This window comes from Pyxicephalus adspersus, chromosome 1, assembly GCF_032062135.1.
Source record: "Pyxicephalus adspersus chromosome 1, UCB_Pads_2.0, whole genome shotgun sequence".
NCBI classification, from domain to species: Eukaryota; Metazoa; Chordata; class Amphibia; order Anura; family Pyxicephalidae; genus Pyxicephalus; species Pyxicephalus adspersus.
This window is the reverse complement of record NC_092858.1, coordinates 47,560,519-47,580,298: the sequence shown is the minus strand read 5'-3', so window position 1 is coordinate 47,580,298 and position 19,780 is coordinate 47,560,519. Positions and strand designations below refer to the sequence as shown.

The window sequence follows — 19,780 nt, the reverse complement described above, 5'->3', positions numbered from 1 at the left end:
AATAAATAAAATAAATCAAAGACATTTGCAGCTGATTCAGAACCAGGGCATAGATTTTTTTGTGCCTCCTGAGGAATTACCCATACTCCTGTTCATTTTGCTGTGGGTAGGATGTTTGGAACACAGACCCAGGCACTCTATACACATATTAGAATGGTAACATAATAAATGCTGGGAATATGTACTGCAAATATTCAATCATGTAGGAAAAACATGTTTATTTCCTCTAAGTATGACTGGGCAACTAAAGTGAATTTTCACACAGTTTGCTGTGTTAACATTCTGAAATATTCCAATATATTGGCCTGAATAACAGGAAAGATACATGAAAATCATTGTGCTCAGTTAGGTTTTCAGTTTCAATTAGGTTACTAATCTTGAAGGTAACTAATTAAATACTTTTCTTGTACAATCTGCAGATTAACATTTCACTGTGCTGAGGAAACATTAATCCTCAATGAAAATATTCACACTTTGACACACACTGATGCATCATGGCTGCTAGCTGTCATACCAAACTGACACTGACAGCTCTGGTCCCCACTTAAAACTAGAAACCAATCAGAGTATTTAGACTGATTTCTGATAAAGTGATTGCTATGTCATTGCTATGACACAAAAATCACATGGCTGGTGGTGTCATTCGGAATGAAAAGCTTTCAGGCTGCGGATGTGACTGTTGGTTGAGAATTTCAGGGTGTATTGGTTTAATACTGCAATTGTTGCGCACAGTTGCAGCATTAAAAATAGTATTTAAAAAAATATGTATATATATTTTTTCACGTTCGTATTCGTTTGTCAACTTGCAATAAAACCAGAGCAGGGTTTCTAATCATTCAGTGTGCCAAATAAAATGTCTGATATGTCCTTTAACATGTGAAAATATTAGGAAGGAATATTTTGGAACAGTAAATCGATCTCATCACCAATCTGAGCCTAGCCTAATGCATGCAATTACTATATATAAAAGATTTATGTGTATCAAGTTAATACAAAAAAAAAATTTGAAAATACAGTAAAACAGTAATATACACAGACAGTTACCATTTACTTTTTATGGAGATATCAGTTAGTCAGTAGGAAATAATAAAGATGTAGAAAGTAAATGATAATAAATGGGGTGGAGTAAAAAGACAGCCTATTGAGTTGATCAACAGCAGGGGAAGTGGTGGAACAGTAACACAGTGACATGTGACCCTAAACAGGGAAAACTGAGCATAATCTAATCATTGGCCATTACAAGAATAAATAAAGTTGGTGTACACATGGATGGATGATACAGAAGAGCAGAAAATCATAGTTTGCATTGAGAGGATACAAAAAAAGACCTTTTCATAGATAGATGATTGCATAGAGAGGAGACAGAAAAGGAATATAGTACACTGGGGATAGATATCTTGTATATGTTGTACTTTTTTTCCTCTATGACAGACACAGCTTTACAGCTTATACAATTTATTTAATGTGAACTAATTTAAAATCACTTCCTATGAGCTAAAAAGATATCAGAACCAATCCTTTCTTTTGCAAACTACTAATTCTACCAATCTACATTGTAATGAAGATGAACAACGGTGGACATCTGATTTCTGTGACAGCAATGGCTGCCTACATGCCTGCCAGGACCGTAGGACTGAGAGCAGTTACGAAGGTAACTATAAGTGCGTTAATTGCTTAGGTACCGAGGAAAAAAGTAAAGAAGTCTGAAAATAAATCTGATGCAGCCATTTAAAGACTGATAAACTGCAATTTATTATAACTTTATTTTTGGTTATACATATATTTAAATATATATTAAATATTACAGACAGAATACTGTCATGGAAAAAAGGTAGTATGGCAGACAGATGGTCTAACACTATGTAAAGATGCAGATAGTGCCTGTTCCAGCTGTGATGGGATCCCATACAGTATCTTACACCAGGGCACCCAGACTGGTATTTTTATACGGGGTTACAACATTGTTAGATTATTATTGCTGTATTTGTCTCCATCAGAGAGAATTACCATCTTTTCCTGTCCTTAATAAACACTGTCATTGAGGCAAGACTTGCAAGTAAAACTCACCAATGAGGTCCCAGGCAGAAATATTTTTCTATTTTTCCTATTTTTTTGAACCTGCTAAATAAAGAAGATTACATAATTTCTGTAGTTTTTCTAAAACTGCATTGGCTTGTGTTGTATAAACAGTTTGGTATAGTAGGTGCAACCCCTGACATCACCAAAGGTCTGCAGGGGTCCCAAGGACTGCACAGTAAGGGCTTGTTAAGACCTGAGTTTTTTAAGCTTTTTTAGCAGTTTTGACACTCAAAAACATTTGCAAAAATCAGGTAACATTGGACCAAATAGGTCTGTTCATTATCCTTCATGTGACAGGCGGTTTTCTGTGGGTGGTTTGCCTCATCTGCTGCCTCCATTGGCTTGAATAGAAAGGGTTTAAAACGCCTAAAAAAGCTTGGACATATGTTTTATGTTGATGTTTTTTAATGCTTAGTGTCTTTTTTAAAAGGCTTTATAAAATACCTATACAGGTTTTTGCAAATGGCTGCAAAAACTAGGCCACCCTAAATGCCATAAAACCACATGTGGCCCCTGAGCCATGGGTCGATTACCTAGGGAAAACATGCTTAGTGTAGATCTTCACTTGTTTCTAGTGTGATACCATGACTGTGTGTCTAAATATTAGACAACATTTTTGGAAATTCCTAAAGTGGTTTTTGTCTATAACTAGTAGTATTTTCCTCACGTGTGTCTAGTTGTACTTCCTTTTTTCTGGTTAGATGCTTGTTTTTTGTTTGACCAAACATTTAGTAGGGAACTAAGGGCATGAGAAAATAGTTCTTCCTCATTATGTTCTAGAATCATGTAACAAATGTAACACTTTGTATTGTCAACAGTCTGTTACTATGGATGTAAGCTTTTTGTTACTGCTACTTCCCTTAGTTCATGGGTTCTATTTTCGGTGAACCACCATGTCTCCCATCTCATCATCTAACTCTCTGTCAACTCTCTTTCCACTTGATCATCTCCTACTGACCTACTGATTTGATCCCTGCTATTAGAGACATACAGTATATATTCTAATGTCTGTATGAGTAGCCTATAAGTAGTTTTATTTTACATAAACACACTGGTGGACCATTGAATACAAGATGTTGGGAGACAGAACCTAACCACAATTTATTCATTTTAGTTAGTTTTTATTTCTTTTTGTCCTCCCTAGGCACTTTTTATTAAATCATGAGTCAGAAAAGATTGGTTACTATATGCATAGGAACCCTCAAATCTGCATAGAACTCATCACAGTGTGTAGATGTGAAATTAGGAATGTGTGGACAAGGTACTTCTGAACCAGAACCCTTGACTTTTGCAATTCTGAAACTTAAAGACATGGGGAAATGCCCAGGAAGTTTACCTAGTATAGGGACCAGAAATTTCTGGTCCCACCAGCAGGTATTAGTACTACAGTTATGAATGGCTGATGGCATGTACACTGTATGTGTTTATACAACATATGGCACAGTATTTAGAGGAAACACTACTGTAGTGACACTACAACAAGCCCAGCATGCAGATACCTGACCCCTGAGGGGTTTCCTTTTAAGTTCCTATGCTTGTACTACCTCCTTCCATTCCTTAAAATTCTTCGTTTTCTAAATATTTTTTTTACATTTGTGGTCCTTTGATGATTATGTGAAGCTTATTTGTCTTATGACAGTGAATCCATTCCCTGCATAAATTGATGTTTTCTTGTTTCATACAACAATTGCTGGCACGCAACTTCATTGTGTCTTTGTAATTTTTCACTTGGTCTACCAACAGAACACAATAGCCCTATAAGCCCATCACAGTGTGCATTACAAACTGCAGCATTCAGATATTGCCTGCCTCGCTTTCCGACTGGAGGACATCCAGCACCATACAGGCCATTTCTGCCCAGCCTTTCTGGCTTTGGCCTGCTTCTTTCATACAATGAAATTCAATAATTTCAATCATGGAGGCTCACATATGAGGAACCTACCTACTGCTTGCACTGGGGCGGAGAACTCCTAAAAGAAGCACAGAGAGAGAGAGTGCTGTAATCTAAAGCCGCATACACTCGTGCAATTCTTGCCGTTGGAAAGGATCTTTCACGATCCTTTCCAACGATAAGAACCGCAAGATGCATGAACGAGTGCTGTACATACAGCACCATTCTGCTCTATGGAGAGGGGAGGGGGAGAACGATAGAGCGGCACCCTGCTGGGCGCTCTCCCCCTTTCCTTGCATTAGGATCGTTCATCGTCCGTGGATCCGCCAGGATCTCGCCCGATGCCGATTATCGGGCGAGAAAAATTTGACGTGTGTATGTAGCTTAAGCTGTAATGTACATCACCCTGCTAGCCCACCCTTCTTCCAGCCTTTATCTGCCAGCTTAGCACATTTAGGCACAGCGACTAGGTGATGGTATCACTTGTTCTAAAATAAGGTACTTAGAGTAAATGGAAATGTTTTATTTTAAAATGGGGGAGTGGGGAGAGGCCAAATATAAGAAGATTACACTTCAATTTTAAACACTTGATTTAAAATCTCCTCTGATAAAGATTAGGTATAGTAATGATTCTATGTAGATTATCTTACATTCATCTACATAAGAATAATGGAGTCCACAAAAACAATGATGTACATTTACTTTAATACTTATGGGCCTCAGTGTGCACCTGCAGAGTTTTTTTTATCTGCTTTTGCATTTCTTTAGATGTGCATTGTAAAAAAAAACAGTTCTGAAACAAATAAAAGCCTGCCAACACTGACTCTTATGATAATAAAACCATTATCTTTAATATTTATACATTTCCAAAACCTACACTGCAGCATTCTGTGTGGCATTCCCTAATTGAAGAAAACCGATACTTAGGATATAAAAAAACTCATTTCCAAAAAGTGCCTGACTACTAGACTTATCCAATTTAAGATTATACTACTTTAATACTTGAACTTTTCTTTTTGCAAGCTCATTTTGGGTCAGTAATTTACAAAACATCAGGGCTAAAAACAAAGCAGCTAAGATTCTCAGAAGATTTAAAATATTGATAACATTCCATATTTTCTTACCATAGTGTTAACTTCTATCTTTACTGGTAGATTTCATGTCCAAGTAATTTCCCACCTGTTTTGTCAGTCTGAGTTCATGGGCATTTGCCATTGAGATCAATGAATTTCCATGATAGATTCTTACATAAGATGTAGCCTTGAAAAAATTCTTTTGTGTGTCATTTTTTCTCCTTGCCTCCAACCTCATTTGTAGCTTTGGTTGATATATGCCTGAAGGATACCTGTTATATATAATTTGCATTCTATACCTAAAAAAGTTTCCATGCCACCTCTGTTGTCTTCCAGGTCCAGGATGGTTGAAGAAAGCAGCAATGAAGAGGTAGTACTGATAGATATGTTTGACTCAGGGTGTCACACAGACCTCAATAAAAATAAAGCTTTTACTCACATTTGGAGAATCATCAAAAGGCGATATAGCACAAATGTTCCATTTACCTTCTTTATGTGCTGCCAGAAACCTACTTGTAAGGATGGTAAGCCAGATTTATTATCTGAGGCTACGGAAGCACATTTTGATTATCTGAAAAATGGATACAAGGTGGTGAGAGACTCCAACAAGGCTGCAATACTTTATTCCATCAAACAAGAAATCGATGCCCTGGACATAAACAGGATTCTTGTTATCCTGCCTCAGGAAAAGAGGACAGAATGGGACATTTATGTAGAACAGTTATTTACTCCTGTCTATTCATTCACATTAGAGTGTTATGAAATGCACTGTGGTATGGATAACATTACAACCTCATGTAGTTCCCAACAAAGCAGCCGTGACATTTCTGATGACTATAAAGTGATTGCAATGAAGAACGTGCAGACTTATCTTCAAAGCTTGCCAGCCCTGAAAGGCGACTTGGTCATTCTCAAATCACAACTTATTCCAGGTAAATAATATCTGAATTTCATTTAGAACAGTACAGTATTAGGATGTATATTCTTTACAATGCAACAGTAACTAAATGAGCAGCCATAATACCAAGGTAAACAGATCAGATACCATAGCCAAAAAAAAGCACACCAGGGCAGGGAAGGTCATTGGAAACATTGCTCAATGGTACACCTAAAACTAAAAAAGGAAAAAAGGTTGCCATTGTATTAGCAACTTACAGGCTCAGTCAGCAATTTGTGGTATGCACGGGGCTGTATATTACCATTACCAGCCTTGGTACCCTGGGCCTTTGAAAGTAGGCAAAAATCTAGCCTTGAACATGTAACTGTATTACTCAAACAAGACAATCCCCAGATCCCCAGGCCAAAATTGTGTGTCATGCAGTTAGAACCTTACAGTAACCTTATTAGGAACAGGTTTACCTGGCTCCATAACACTTCCCGTAATTATACCCAGAATCACAGCCAGGGAAATTGGCAGAGCTACATTGATTTTATTCCCCAGCATTATTTATATCTCCAAACACATGTTGCATAATTTCAGAACCACAATTTGGCTTCACAAATACACCGTCATTCCTAATTCTGTCACACCTGTTTGGGAAATAGTAATTTATAAGCATGGCATTGAAAATTCAATATCATGAATCAGATTTATCAATGCAAACGTCATATGAACAGTGCAAATATTGGTATCTTATATCAATGCCTTTGTTTCTATTATACATTAAACAATGAAAGGTTATGATTCTTCCTTCCTAAACTCGGAACAGACATCAGATGATTGTCGCCCAAGATAAACAGTCGTGTTTGTCTTGGGTGAAAATCTAGTAGCGGTACCCTGACGTCATTCATCAATCCGCCCCAGGGGAATGATGAATGACCAATTAGAACAACCTTTGTGCATTACTATGTAGGGTGCCACTCACCTGTCCCCTCTCCCCCTCTCCTTTTGACTATTTCATTTGTTTATTTATTAATAATTTATATTAATAATAAAGAATAAGTTAATATTATGAGTTAATTTGACTAAGTAGCTATCTTCTAAAATATTTTACAGTTTTAAGAGCATGTATAAAATAGTACTTTCTGCAGATGAGCCGAGTCTATAGAATCTGCAGATTATTATTACCTAGAAATTAAATCTGCACACTTAAAGTTAACACTGTCCAAGTTCACTGTATTTATTTTAAAGTAGACGTATGTTAATAGAAGACAGTGAGAGTACAGGGAAATCTTTCCTGGATAATATCTATATATTGGACACAGATTTTTTCATTATAAGTAGAAATACAATCATCAGCTTATTTAGACATTGTGAAAATATCCTAAACTAGGTCGAACAGTAATAACATTAAAAGAGTGAATTTTCAGAGAAAAAATTATCAAGGCGCTACAAGTTCTGTGCTTAAATGAACAAATAGCTCTGTCTGTGAATGCACTTTTATTTCTTCTCCTATTATTTGGTTTTTTTTAGTGCTTTTATCAGCTGTTGATTTAAAACTATTTCAGTATTATGGTCATTTAGATTATAATACTATTTCTTAGTAGAAGCTTAATTTGCATTTTCTATTTGTTTTCATTTTTGTTTTACACTACCTATTTTCTCAAATATACATTTACATTTATTCTTCTTCCACCCCCAGACTTCTACTCCCCCCCCTTACTTTTTTCATTATGTGCAAATTTCTGTTTGTGTGTTTCATTTGGTTATTGACCATTTTTTTGTTATTTCTCAGACATAAAACATCTTTATTACAGTAAGATTGCATTTTTGTAATTGTCCTGCAGATGGCGATGTCTAGCTGTAAATGACATTTAAACACTGGAGTGCTGTGATGAGTGTGCATTTACAGCAGCAGCCAATGTGCTTCCTCAGCAGAAAGTGCAGCTTCAAATGATGAATTATATGTTGTTCAACTCTAATATACAAGCATCAGCTAAAATGTATCTCCTATATAAACTGCAGATTATTTGTGTTCTCTTGGTATGGCGGTAGACTTTGCAGTGCCAATGTATAAGAATACAATATAGCATAATTGTCTTTTATACTTTAATTTACTATGTTAAAATAGGGCTGGAAGTCAGAGTACAAATACATATGTTTTCCATTTTATATGATGTATGATGCAGGAGTTGAGTATATTAAATTAATACACAGTCACATTCACATTGAAATCGATGCATGGGGTCTCCAAGGTAATCCAATGAAATCGTCTTTGGAAAGATTCAATGATATAACAAATGTATGAAAATGAATGCTTAATCATTAAAATAAAAATGCAGTGTGCCACCTGCAAAGAGGTTGGGCTTTGAACCAGGATAGCTTTACAGTAAAACATGGAAATATGTGATCTGATTGTAATGAAAACAAAGCGGAGACAAATATTACTGGTATTTAGTTTCAGATGCCTAGCAGAGTTCAGCTGCTGATTTTTTAAGCTTTGTTTGCTGTATACAATGGAAATACTGCAGATAAGAGTAAGGAAAAACTAGCTTTGTGCTTTTTTGTCTGAGTTTAACTTTTTTTTATTCAAATTTTTTTTACATATTCACCTACATCAATACAAATGTATTGTGTTCTCTGGGATGGCAGAAGGCTTTGCAGCACTGTGGGCCCCCAGGGACCCTGCAGAGGTTGTAGCTGGCTGTCCTTCCATCTGATGGTGCCTACATAGTTGGGGCCTATTGCCACAAGCAGGGTGACCCCAATGTTTTTTTTTATTATAATTCGGAATTCCCACAATAAAAAGGACATTCTTCAAACTGATCATCAATAAGTGGGACATCTTTTCAAATAATGTATTTTGGATGGGGGTCCCCTGAGACCTAAACATTATTTTAGGGGGTTCTTAAAGATTGAGAAAAATTGATCTATATTGTTTAACTGCTTGCGATATTTTTGTGTGTTTAACAGAAGAGACCTTTCTGCATGGCTTTACTACAAGATGTGGCGGTATAACTCGCATTCCAACTCTTAGTGGATTAAATCTTTTCTGCAGTCCCAGAAGGAAAGATCCAAAAGCAGTTGTTGCAGAGAACTTTCGCCGCCTAGGAAAAGCTGCGGAATTTGATCCTCAGACTTATGTTCCAATAAAGGTAGGCACATGATGTGGCATAAAAAACTTTCATCAGAGAATCACAGGGTCAGCCATTACTGATCTCTACTTCTAAAAATTCTAGATGCCTGGCTGTTAGACTAAACCTTTGCATCAATACTTAAGCTGTGTACACACGTAAGATCTTTCCTGATCCTTTCCAATGACAATAGACTGAACGATGCATGAATGGACATGATCCATGACCGATGTCCAATGTCTCCTCCAATACTAGCCCTGAAGCTATAACCTGATGAGAATCATCTGACGTGTGTATGTAGTCTTAGAGTTACCTGGAACAAGCATGGAGATAGTACATTACGTTTTACTTATTTGCATACTTGTTCATAGTCAGTAATCCAAAAGATATTGAAAAGCAGTAAAAAAGTCCAGTATAAAGTTCAGACAACTGCTGTTTTCAGGAGAACATGAGAGTTCCTGTCATGAAATCCTAACAATTCAAGTTCTTAATTAATATTGTATTATTAAAACAAAACTCTCCAGATCATCATTACTGTTTCTGAAGGTCTGTAGGGAGCGGCTCACAACATGCAACAGGGCTCTAAATAGGTGAACCCAGAAAAGCCATTCACTTGATTGACATTTCAGCTTCATATTTGATCTTGTGACTTCCTATTTATTTATTTTTTTTAGTCACTAATAAACACATAATTACACATTAGTCAATAAAATTTTAACTATTATTTGTTCATTGTAACCCTGATGAAGGCTGTGGCCCCAAAACTGCAATGTTAAGTTATTGCATCTAATAAAACATCAGTGAAGTCATTTAAATCATTTGTGGCTCTCTCTTTGAGACTCTCCCTAAGGGGTTCCATATTTTTTTATGGCAGCCTAAAGACAAGCCAGAACACACACAATTTACTACAGAATACAACAGAATGTCAAGCTCGAGCTACAAAATTACCAGATTATCTCTGAAGGTCTTCTTAACATTATCACAGCCAATGTACTCAAATTGTTCCAAATGAATCTGTCATAGACATCATACAGTAGATTGATCTCTGATGAATAATTGAAGTTTAAACAGGGTCACTTAAGGTTATAAAGAACTGCCTGCTAATAGAAAAGAAGAAAAGCAGGGGAAGATGTGGCAATATAAATGATCTTACTTTAGCTGTCATTTTTCAAACAATGCTTTAAAAAAGTGATGAATTTTTATGGTTTGATTCTACAATTGTGTGTGTTGGTGTTTATGTGACTGAACCTTATTGTTAGCTAAACTGGGTAATAATTAACTAATAAACAAATCATTTCCTCTTGTATAAATAAAGAAATCAACAACAGATATTATTCCAGATACCTGAAAACATGGTGGAAATAGTAGCAATTCATTTTTGCAAATACCAAAACAATTTTACAATATACCACAAAATACTCAAATAGGGGCAATGTGTGAAGGATAGGGAGATGATTTACAGCTCGGTAAAATGACTTTTTTCCATACAGGTTGACCATGCAGAGGTTGTTAAAATTCTTGGTAAAACAGACCCTGAAAGATATGATGGAATAGTCACCAATCAGAAAGGAGTGACAATTGCTGCTCCCGGTGCAGACTGCATTCCAATTATTTTCTGTGATCCAGTGAAGAAAGTTTGTGGAGCAGCCCATTCAGGTAATAACAATACTAATCTGAATCCAAACAAAAAAATAAAGGGGTATCTGTGTGGTATCATAGTGCCTCAGTGCACTTTATATTCATGTAATACATAAAAAATCATTGTATTTGTTCTACTTGATAAAAACATCATGTTTTGCCATCTCTTAAAGAGGAATTAAACTCAAAAGTGCCTAAAACAAAAAAAAAATGAATTTACCTTCAATGCCGCAGGGCAGTCTGATCCATCCTGAGGTGTCTTGCATCTGGTCCTGTGTGGTCCTGGCATCCGAGCCGGCACTCCGGGCACCGGCATCTTCTTCCTACATCACCCAACCCAGGCGCGAGATCGGGTGACATAGGTTGGATAAAAAAACTTGCCAATTTCACTACGCATGTGTGGGATTGGCAAATTTTTCTTTTTTCATGCTTGGGCATGTGCAGAATGAGCACCCAAGAGCCACCCGGGATATGTGACATAGGTATCCTGGGAGGCTCTGCGCTCCCATTCATTCTTGATCGCCTAGGCGGTGCTGCACTTAAAAAACAAACAAACAGATTTTTTACCTTACACCAAAGGGTTGTCTACCCTTTTTATGTAAAGTGAAATTTCTGAGTTTAGGTACGATTTAATATGTGCGCTGTCATACATGCATGTCATGTAAGATCATTTTACATCACATTAGAGATGAACATCTCATTACATTATTGAAATAGGTTGTAGCCACACATAACTTTAGGCCAAAGTCTAACATGGTTATGTTTCATTAAAATATTTTCAGTTGTGCAAAAGGAAAAATGTACAACATTGTAGAAACAGACAAAGATGAGGTTGGAGAACCACAAGATATGAGCCATTGTCTTCCATATCCAAGTACACACTTGGCCAAGCATAGAGTACAATCTTTTGATCAATGTATAAAATATCTGAACCTCATCAATGTAGTGGTCATTATTCTATAACTGGGCATGATTTATTAAAGCTCTACAAAGCTAGAGAGTTTACACTTTTATTTGTGAAGCTGGGTGATCCAGCAAACCTGGAAGTCCTAATGAAATATTAAAACCACAGGGCACCTTCAGAGGTCTTGTGGAGTCCATGCCTTAACAGGTCAGAGCTGTTTTGTTGGCACAAGGTGACCTTCACAAATATTATGCAGGTGTTAATGTTTTGGCTGATCAGTGTATAAGGCTGAACCTACACATGAGACATTAATCACTGTTTTCAGATACCACCTTACCAGCTACCTCAAATGAAATCAAAGGATCAAATAAGACAGTTATCATCAAGGAGTTATGTTGCATGCTAGCAAGCAATTCAAATTTCACATTTAGCCCTAGCCTTAGATTTGTTTTTGGTCAACACAAGAGCATACCATTCCAAGAAAACCCTATTACTAACGTCTGTCCGGGTGGAGATTTAAGGGAGCAGCACTAGCAAGTCTAATCTGTGTTGTATTCTTATAATTAAATGGTTTTCACTAACAGAGGCAGGATAGATGTACTGTAGTTCTATTAGTCCGAGTTCTGGTTCTTGTCTCAGATCTCACAACCTAGTAGATAAAGATGTCTCGTTTTCAGTTAATAGCTTGTTTACTGTACTCTGCACTCCCAATCTTACCATTCTTTGTTGTAGCACATTTTGTTTATGAACAGAAGCAAGCTTGGCAATTACAGAAGCAATGTGCCGTGGGAAGACAGATCACATATAAACAATTTTAACAAACGCATGGAAAAAATGGCTTATGACACCCAAAAGAGGAAGTGCAAATGGCCTTAATTTTTGAAGAGCAATGATTGTGAATGCTGGGGGGGTTAGCAAACATGTTCGAAAGTAGAGTGCTGCTGTAAGAATAACTGAAAAATAGATATCCTAATAATGTTACAGTGTATTCCTTAACAGTGCTGGTGTGTCTGTTCTCTTTTCTCACGTCATAAATAAGGTTTCTTTAAAACTCCAAAAAAAAAACAGAAAAGTCACGCTAGGGTAACACAAGTGCTGACTCATCCAGAGTTTACGTAATTATGTGTTTTTGTTAATAGTTGGGTGGTACTGAAGCCTTTGTTCTCCAGTAATATATGTTTCCGCTGTTTTTTAAATGACTTTCCTGTAACTTTTATTTTACTGCTAAAATTATCCTAAACCAATCATTAAAAGCACACAAAGATTTTTTATTTGATAGCTGCTTGGAGTGAAAAACAAGGTATTTGTAATAGAACAAGTGCACCTCCTGACATGACAATAGGGGGCACTACAAGCTTTCATGTTACTCACATGCATATGGCATACTACATACAGGACAGCAATTCACACATTAACACTTTTTGGGGAATTGATCTGGTTTTATTACAATCTGGCTATGAGTGGACAACAAAGGATGCCAGCTATACTTTTTAGCCAAAAAAGTATTTTATATGCCTCTCTCTAATACCTACAAGAGCTCTTGGAACTGGAAAGCAAATGCATTTCAGTATTTGGCTTTTCTTCTTGGCTGTTCCAGACACAGAGGGCAGGCTGTTAGCAAACATTGACCTCTTTTATAAACTTAACCAGATACTATCCATGAGGACTCCCCTGGTAACCAGTAAGGATACTTTCTTTGGACAGAGGTGACAGGACAATAATCTTTTCAATCCTCAATAAGAAATAAACTACATAGTAACAGGGAAAGTAATTTACTCTGACGTGTATTGTCTCAAAATAGCTCAAAATTTATATGGCGATATTTTGGTTACTGTACCCACAATGTAATTTTCACAAATCTTTAAAATATGGTAATTACAAAGATGTTATCTTTTGGCAGGTTGGAAAGGGACTTTGTTAGGAGTGTCAATGGCTACGGTAAATGCCATGGTATCAGAGTACAGTTGTGATGTGAAGGATATACTGGTTGTTCTGGGACCATCAGTGGGACCGTGCTGCTTCACCCTAGATCAAGAAGATGCCAGAGCCTTTCATGACATAGACCCACAGTGCGTGCGGCAGATTGAGTCCCCCAAACCATACGTTGATATCAGAAGAGCTACTCGGTAAGCCAGATGTTTTTCTATATTGTACTCCAATCCTTTCCTTTGTAAAAATGTCATACTAAATATTCTTGTTAAAAAATATTTTTTGTGCACAAATAATTCTAGTAATTAGACAAATAATGTTTTGTACAATAGGGTACCTGTTTACTTTCCTGTAGCTCTCTCATCTAACTCTGCCCTCACTTCCTCTTAGAGTTAATATATTATCCTAAATTTAGGCTCTCACTCTCTGGCCCTGATTTATAAAGCACTCCAAGGCTGGAGAATGGATCTGGTCCAGGATTTAAAAAAAATGCTAATTTAATGTAATAAATTGGAAATATTTTAACAAATCCAATCCAGGTTTGCTGGATCACCCAGCTTTACTGATGAAAGTATATCTTCGCCAGCCTTGGTAAACTTTAAAAAGATTTATAAGAGAGAACTTTATAAGAGAGAAGAGAGAGCTCTCCCTTATGCAGGCATAGGCATGCCAACTCTAGTCAGGGACATAAAAAGTATTGAAGCCACTCAACCTGGCAGCCAGGCAACTAACATTTTTGTAAGATCAGTGAGCTTCAAAATGGCCCTCAGCACAGGTTTTGAGTATTCTACAGTGGATTATAATCTAATTTGCCTTGTGGTTTGCTGAACTATAGATAATAAAAAAGACAGCTGAATATAATTTTCTTAAGAAAACATTTTAAGACAATTTGGATAAATGGACATATAATGTTACTAAACCATATTAAGGCTCTCTGCAGAGTCGTATTATGCTTGGAAGGTTACAGAGGACCTGCTGTAAGTGGGTCATGTACCGCAGCTGTAGAGGAATTAAACAAACTTACATTACTTTGTTGTGTCAAATATTCATGAAAAGGGCTCCCTTGAATGCTATGTTTTATTTAGTTAGTGGTACTTCCAGAACAGCCCACTGTACTAGCAGTGTATTTATCATTTACATTCAACTGCATTAGTAATGTAGAACAGGATATTTAATTCTGTAAATTACATAAGAAAATCCCTGAATACTGTAATTATGATACAGGAGTGTAAAAGAAATGGAATGCTCTTATTTGGTTCCTAGCCCTTAAATTCTTAGGCCAAGCAATGTAGGTAATCTGCTGCAGTAAATTTACATTGTATCCCATGTATTATGTCATTATTTTTACACACACACACACACACACACACACACAACACAAACACTCTATATAGCTCTTTCTTTAGGTAGACAGATGTAATTTGGTGGATATCCTATTTCAAAACCATGGGTATTAATATGGATTTAAGCTCACCCCCCCCCCCCCCCCCTCCCCATTTTAGACTTTACTTTTTTGGTAGGGTTTTTATTAGATTTTGGAATCTTTCTGTGCCCATTAGGTTGGATCATTTGAGAGGTCATGTACTGATGTGGGACAAGAAGATCTGGTTCAAAATCAGCATTTTAATTATTTCCAAAGCTGTCCCGTTGGGTTGAGATCAGGGCCCTATGAAAGCCACCTAAATTCCTCCACCTAAAACTCAATAAACCGTGTAATTAAAGACTGGGCTTTGTTCACAGGGGCATGCTGGAGTCAAACTGGAACAGAAGGTTCCTTCACCTAATTGTTGCCAAGCTGGAAGTGCAAAATTGTATAAAAGTCTTTGTTCTGTAGCGTTAATGGTTTCTTTGTTGGAAAAACACCTGAAATCAATAATTTAGAGAGTTGTCAACATAAATTTAACCCTGTGACATATTATATATATATATATATATATATATATATATATATAAATATATATACACACACACACAGTGGCGCTTGAAAGTTAATTCATTCATTCTGTTTTTACATGAAAGAGCCTTACAACAGAAATTACATTTGTCCATTCGCTGCTTTAAAAGTGTGGTTACAAGATATTCCCTAAGTCACCTATAGTGAGGCAGTGATCATTACATAATAATATGTTTTAGGCACAATCTCCTCTTAGGAGAGACGGACAAAAACATGTCAACAACAAACATTAAATACAAAGCCAAAGAATACAGAACATCAGCACATTAAGAGTTCATAAATACATAAACTTCATATTTGTTCCAGTATTCGTTGCTACTGATTTCTGGGAACCCCTAAAGGCCACCAAAGAATACAGAAATTAAGTATTTGAGAAAAATACAAAAATCTTAGGTCAGTTTAACTGATACCAATTATCTTTTTGGCTATCTGTAAGGATGACATTCTTCCCACTGGCCAGCAATGTAAAAGGCATTCTTCCCACTGACCACCACACTAATATACTGTCGGCTGTGGATATAGTAATTATAGGAGGGGTTCCCTGAAGACCTGGAAGGTTTTTTTAAGGATTTCCCCATGTTAACAAGGACAGAAACAATAGTCTATCAAAAAACATATTATAGGCACAGACAAATGTTTGAATAGGTTTTTGATTAAGAAACTCCTAAACACTGTTTGCTCATGGAAATGTGAAACATTTATATATATTTTAATCGTAGGGTTCTCCTGGAACGTGGTGGAATTCTGCGTCAGAATATTCAAGATGACACTATTGTAGACAAGAGCCTAAATGTCACACTTTGTACCTCCTGCTATCCTGAAAAATTTTTCTCCCATGTTCGAGATGGTGAAAATTTTGGAACACAAATCTGCTTCATAGCCATTAGAGAATGATCCAAAAAAAGGACAAACTTATTGATTTACTCAGGGATGTGAATAAAATACATAGTAAACATTTAATGCAACTGCACCAAATGCAAGATATTTTTAAAGATGGTTTCCTTTGTTATTGTTTGCTGTTTGTAAGAAAAATTATAAAGAATATGCATAAAAATAAAATATGGGACACATTTTCAAGTTCAGATTACATTTTATTGGCAATCAGCTGTTTTTACACTTTGTCAGAATACTGACACTGCAAATTGTAAAAATGGATGAAAGTAGACGATTGACACAAGCAAATTCCAACTTGAATTAGTCCAATTGGATAGCAACTGTTTGTTGGACTTCCATGCCAACATTCCATAATACTGCTATTTGATCTATTTGCACTAAAGTGTGAATGTCTATGGGAACCTGGAATTTAGTAGATTTTTCACATTGTTCATTGCTGCTCGTCATGTGTGATGCTAGATTGACAATGTGATTGAGGTAGGTTTACTTCTGGGGACAATTATGTGTTTATTGAATAAAACATGTTTAGCATATGTGAGTGTGCGAGTACTGTCATTTAATGGTATAAAGAACCCTATGTTAAAGGGCTCAGAGATTGAAGAAGGGTCATGTTAGAATGTTTGAAAGGACTCTAAGCTGCTTCTAAAAAACTAACCAAAAAAAAAAGCATACCCAGCTTTAAAGGCATTCCCCAAGAATGTTATTTGAAGGATTTGTATTTTCATTGTTGTTCTCCAAGCCAGAGGTGTCTATCCACATGCAAGTTTTAAAACTGAATTTATAAATGAAAGAAAGTGTAAAAAATTACATTTTGTGCCAAAAATCTATTGTATATCAAAGCATTAGGATGCACATAAGTAAATTTTTGATGCAAATCGACACAAATTTAACACTACAATTACTTGCCTATACATTATGGAAAATTAATTTATGGAACATTTTTTTTAATTTTTTTACACTGACTTCCAGGGCAATTTTGGTGACAATATAATTTCCAAGGGCATTTAATCTTATAAAGAATAGAATGTAGAAGTTAGCCCCTGGAAACCAGTCTGACTTTATCTTACATCATTCTAACAGCCAGAAGTTTGCCATGATAGCTCTGAATCATGGGACACATCATGATTCTTTGAACTAAGTTATTAATTAAAAGCCAGTGGTTATTGGAGTTGCACATTGCACCAGTTAGGAGTTAATACATTACATGAAAACACAATGTACTGTACTACACTCCAACAAGCACGTAAAAACAATATTCTCTTTGTTAAAATGAACCATAAAAAAGGAATGGTTTACTTAGCAACATTATAAAAGATGTTAACACATACCTAAATAGGAAATGTGTCAAGTCACCTCCAGCAGGTATTCAGTGAATGGCTAGTGTGGGTGTATACTACAATTACATGCAATGATTTGTAATATTTCGATTGTATACAAACAGATTAGTTAAGCATAATTCATAAACTGCAGAAGAAAAATACTAGTTGGTATGTTACTTTATTGTTATATGTTAGGTACTTTGTTAACATAATGAAACACGAATATTCAAGGACTGACTGATTTATAATTACTTTTAAAAGGAACGGTACTAAATGTCTGCTTTACATTATCTCTGGTTCAATCTGTTCTGTTAATGTATTGATCTGTGTAAACGTGTCTTGAAAAGATGTTTGGTTTAAGGCTCACATGTTGGCTAGTTTTCCTTCTCATTGCATGGATAGGTAAGCTAGACCAGGAGACAGGCAGGATGTCCAACCATTTGATAAGCTAGTCAATTCAATACCCACCAAATTTTATAACCCACCAAAATGCAATTCATCTGGTCCCTATGAGCATTTATAATGTTTTAATATGTGTTTATGATGGCTCACATCTTTAATTGACACACAAGGAGACATTTGAGCCTTTCTTACTGTGCAGATCAAAATATAAGACTGAGCAAATATACTTTCAATAGTCTAAAAATTACAAAATTGGATGTTAATGGGTCAGTGACAAGTTTCCTGCGCTAGGATCTGTATTTGTACAACATATAATACTAATGTAATTTAAGAGTGGAAGGGTTTGAAGGGTTATTATAGTGTGTCTATTAAAAAAAGTTTTTAGCTATATGATTAGGACCAGACTAGGTTGAAATAAAGTTTTTTGTGTGTTTAAATACATTAATAAAAGACGTTTAAACAGATTTGTCATTCAAAGTGCTAAGTGTTAAACATTATGTTCAGGGTTTTTTTTTATGCTCTCTCCTGCAAATGTACAAAATACATATATATACACTGTAGAAATGCTAATTCTAGCATAGATGCCAGATTTAAGGCATTCATTACATTCATTTCTAATCAAGTCCTTAAAAATTAATTCTAGACGTTCTCCATGTTTAACATTTTAACAGCTTTAGATAATCCAGGCAGGCATCTGTTGATGTTTTGTTTTACTACATATTTATGTAGTCTTCTGCTACATATGAATCTCATTTAAAGTACCCAGTAATCCTGTACAGCATAGTAATGTACTTTGCTGATTCATGATGAAATTAACTAATGACATATATCCCACATTTAATAATAGCTATTGTACTATAGAAAGCACACAAACACAGCAGTCATATGATAAAAAGTGGTTTGAAAGATGCAGAACTGCTCAGAACAAGAAAATACAAGTGATGAACCTGCCTAATAGAGGGTGTGAATTTATGTGTGTGTGTGTGGAATGCAGAATATAATGCAGAGGTGTAAATAATTATTTTTAGTGAAATTTCACTATAAATTGTTTCCTTGGCCAAGTTTAGGAACTTTGAACTGCACAAAGACAGTCTGAATCAATTTTTCTGTTCTGTTCACCTCTAATTTTGTTGGGAAAACAGGTGCATTTTTATTTATCAATAACTTTATTGAGGTTTCATAGGGGAGTAAAACAAGGGAAAAAATAATTTTAACACAGAGTACAATCAAGGGACAAATGTTGGGGTCTGTTGTAAAGGTGATATATATTCAGAGCTGTAAGTGGTGTTAAAGGGTGGTCTGAACCAGTGGTGAGTAGCTAAAAGCTGATTGAGTAAAGGGTGGACGCAGCGTAGCGGTAGTTAGCCCAGCTAGTAATATATCAGCTCCCTGTATTAGGTTTGGGGTAATTTTGTGATTGTCATTGTCCCAGGGTGCACTTGAGGGGCCAGGAAAAAAGGGGGGGGGAGAAAAGAGTAGACAGAGAAAAAAAGCAGGGGGTACCGTGGAGAGGTGGCTCAGGATCAACAGTGGAGGTCCAGTACCACACCTGGTATTAGCACGCTATAATCTGTAGACAAAGGATCTAAGTAGATTCAGGTATATGTATGCAAGACAGGGGTCCCATGTAACTAGGAATTTGTTGTGCAGTCAAGTCTGGATTTAACCTCCCGATAAGATACT

At 36.1% G+C, this 19,780-nt stretch overlaps 1 protein-coding gene across 2 annotated transcripts in view; it reads left to right on the top strand.

Annotated features, from left to right (window-relative positions):
* The window catches only part of LACC1 (laccase domain containing 1), a 32,836-nt gene extending 15,927 nt beyond the window's left edge, over positions 1 to 16,909 (top strand). The window contains exons 1-6 of one of the 2 annotated variants that reach the window (XM_072410163.1): positions 43 to 1,651; positions 5,380 to 5,975; positions 8,897 to 9,078; positions 10,548 to 10,713; positions 13,500 to 13,725; positions 16,202 to 16,909. In XM_072410163.1, coding sequence (XP_072266264.1) covers positions 5,387 to 5,975; positions 8,897 to 9,078; positions 10,548 to 10,713; positions 13,500 to 13,725; positions 16,202 to 16,376 — 1,338 coding nt within the window. In that variant the 5' untranslated portion in view covers positions 43 to 1,651; positions 5,380 to 5,386 and the 3' untranslated portion in view covers positions 16,377 to 16,909. Of the gene's footprint in view, positions 1 to 42; positions 1,652 to 5,379; positions 5,976 to 8,896; positions 9,079 to 10,547; positions 10,714 to 13,499; positions 13,726 to 16,201 lie in introns of those variants that run through there. The other variant, XM_072410155.1, reaches the window with a different exon arrangement.
* Positions 16,910 to 19,780: the final 2,871 nt, after the last annotated feature.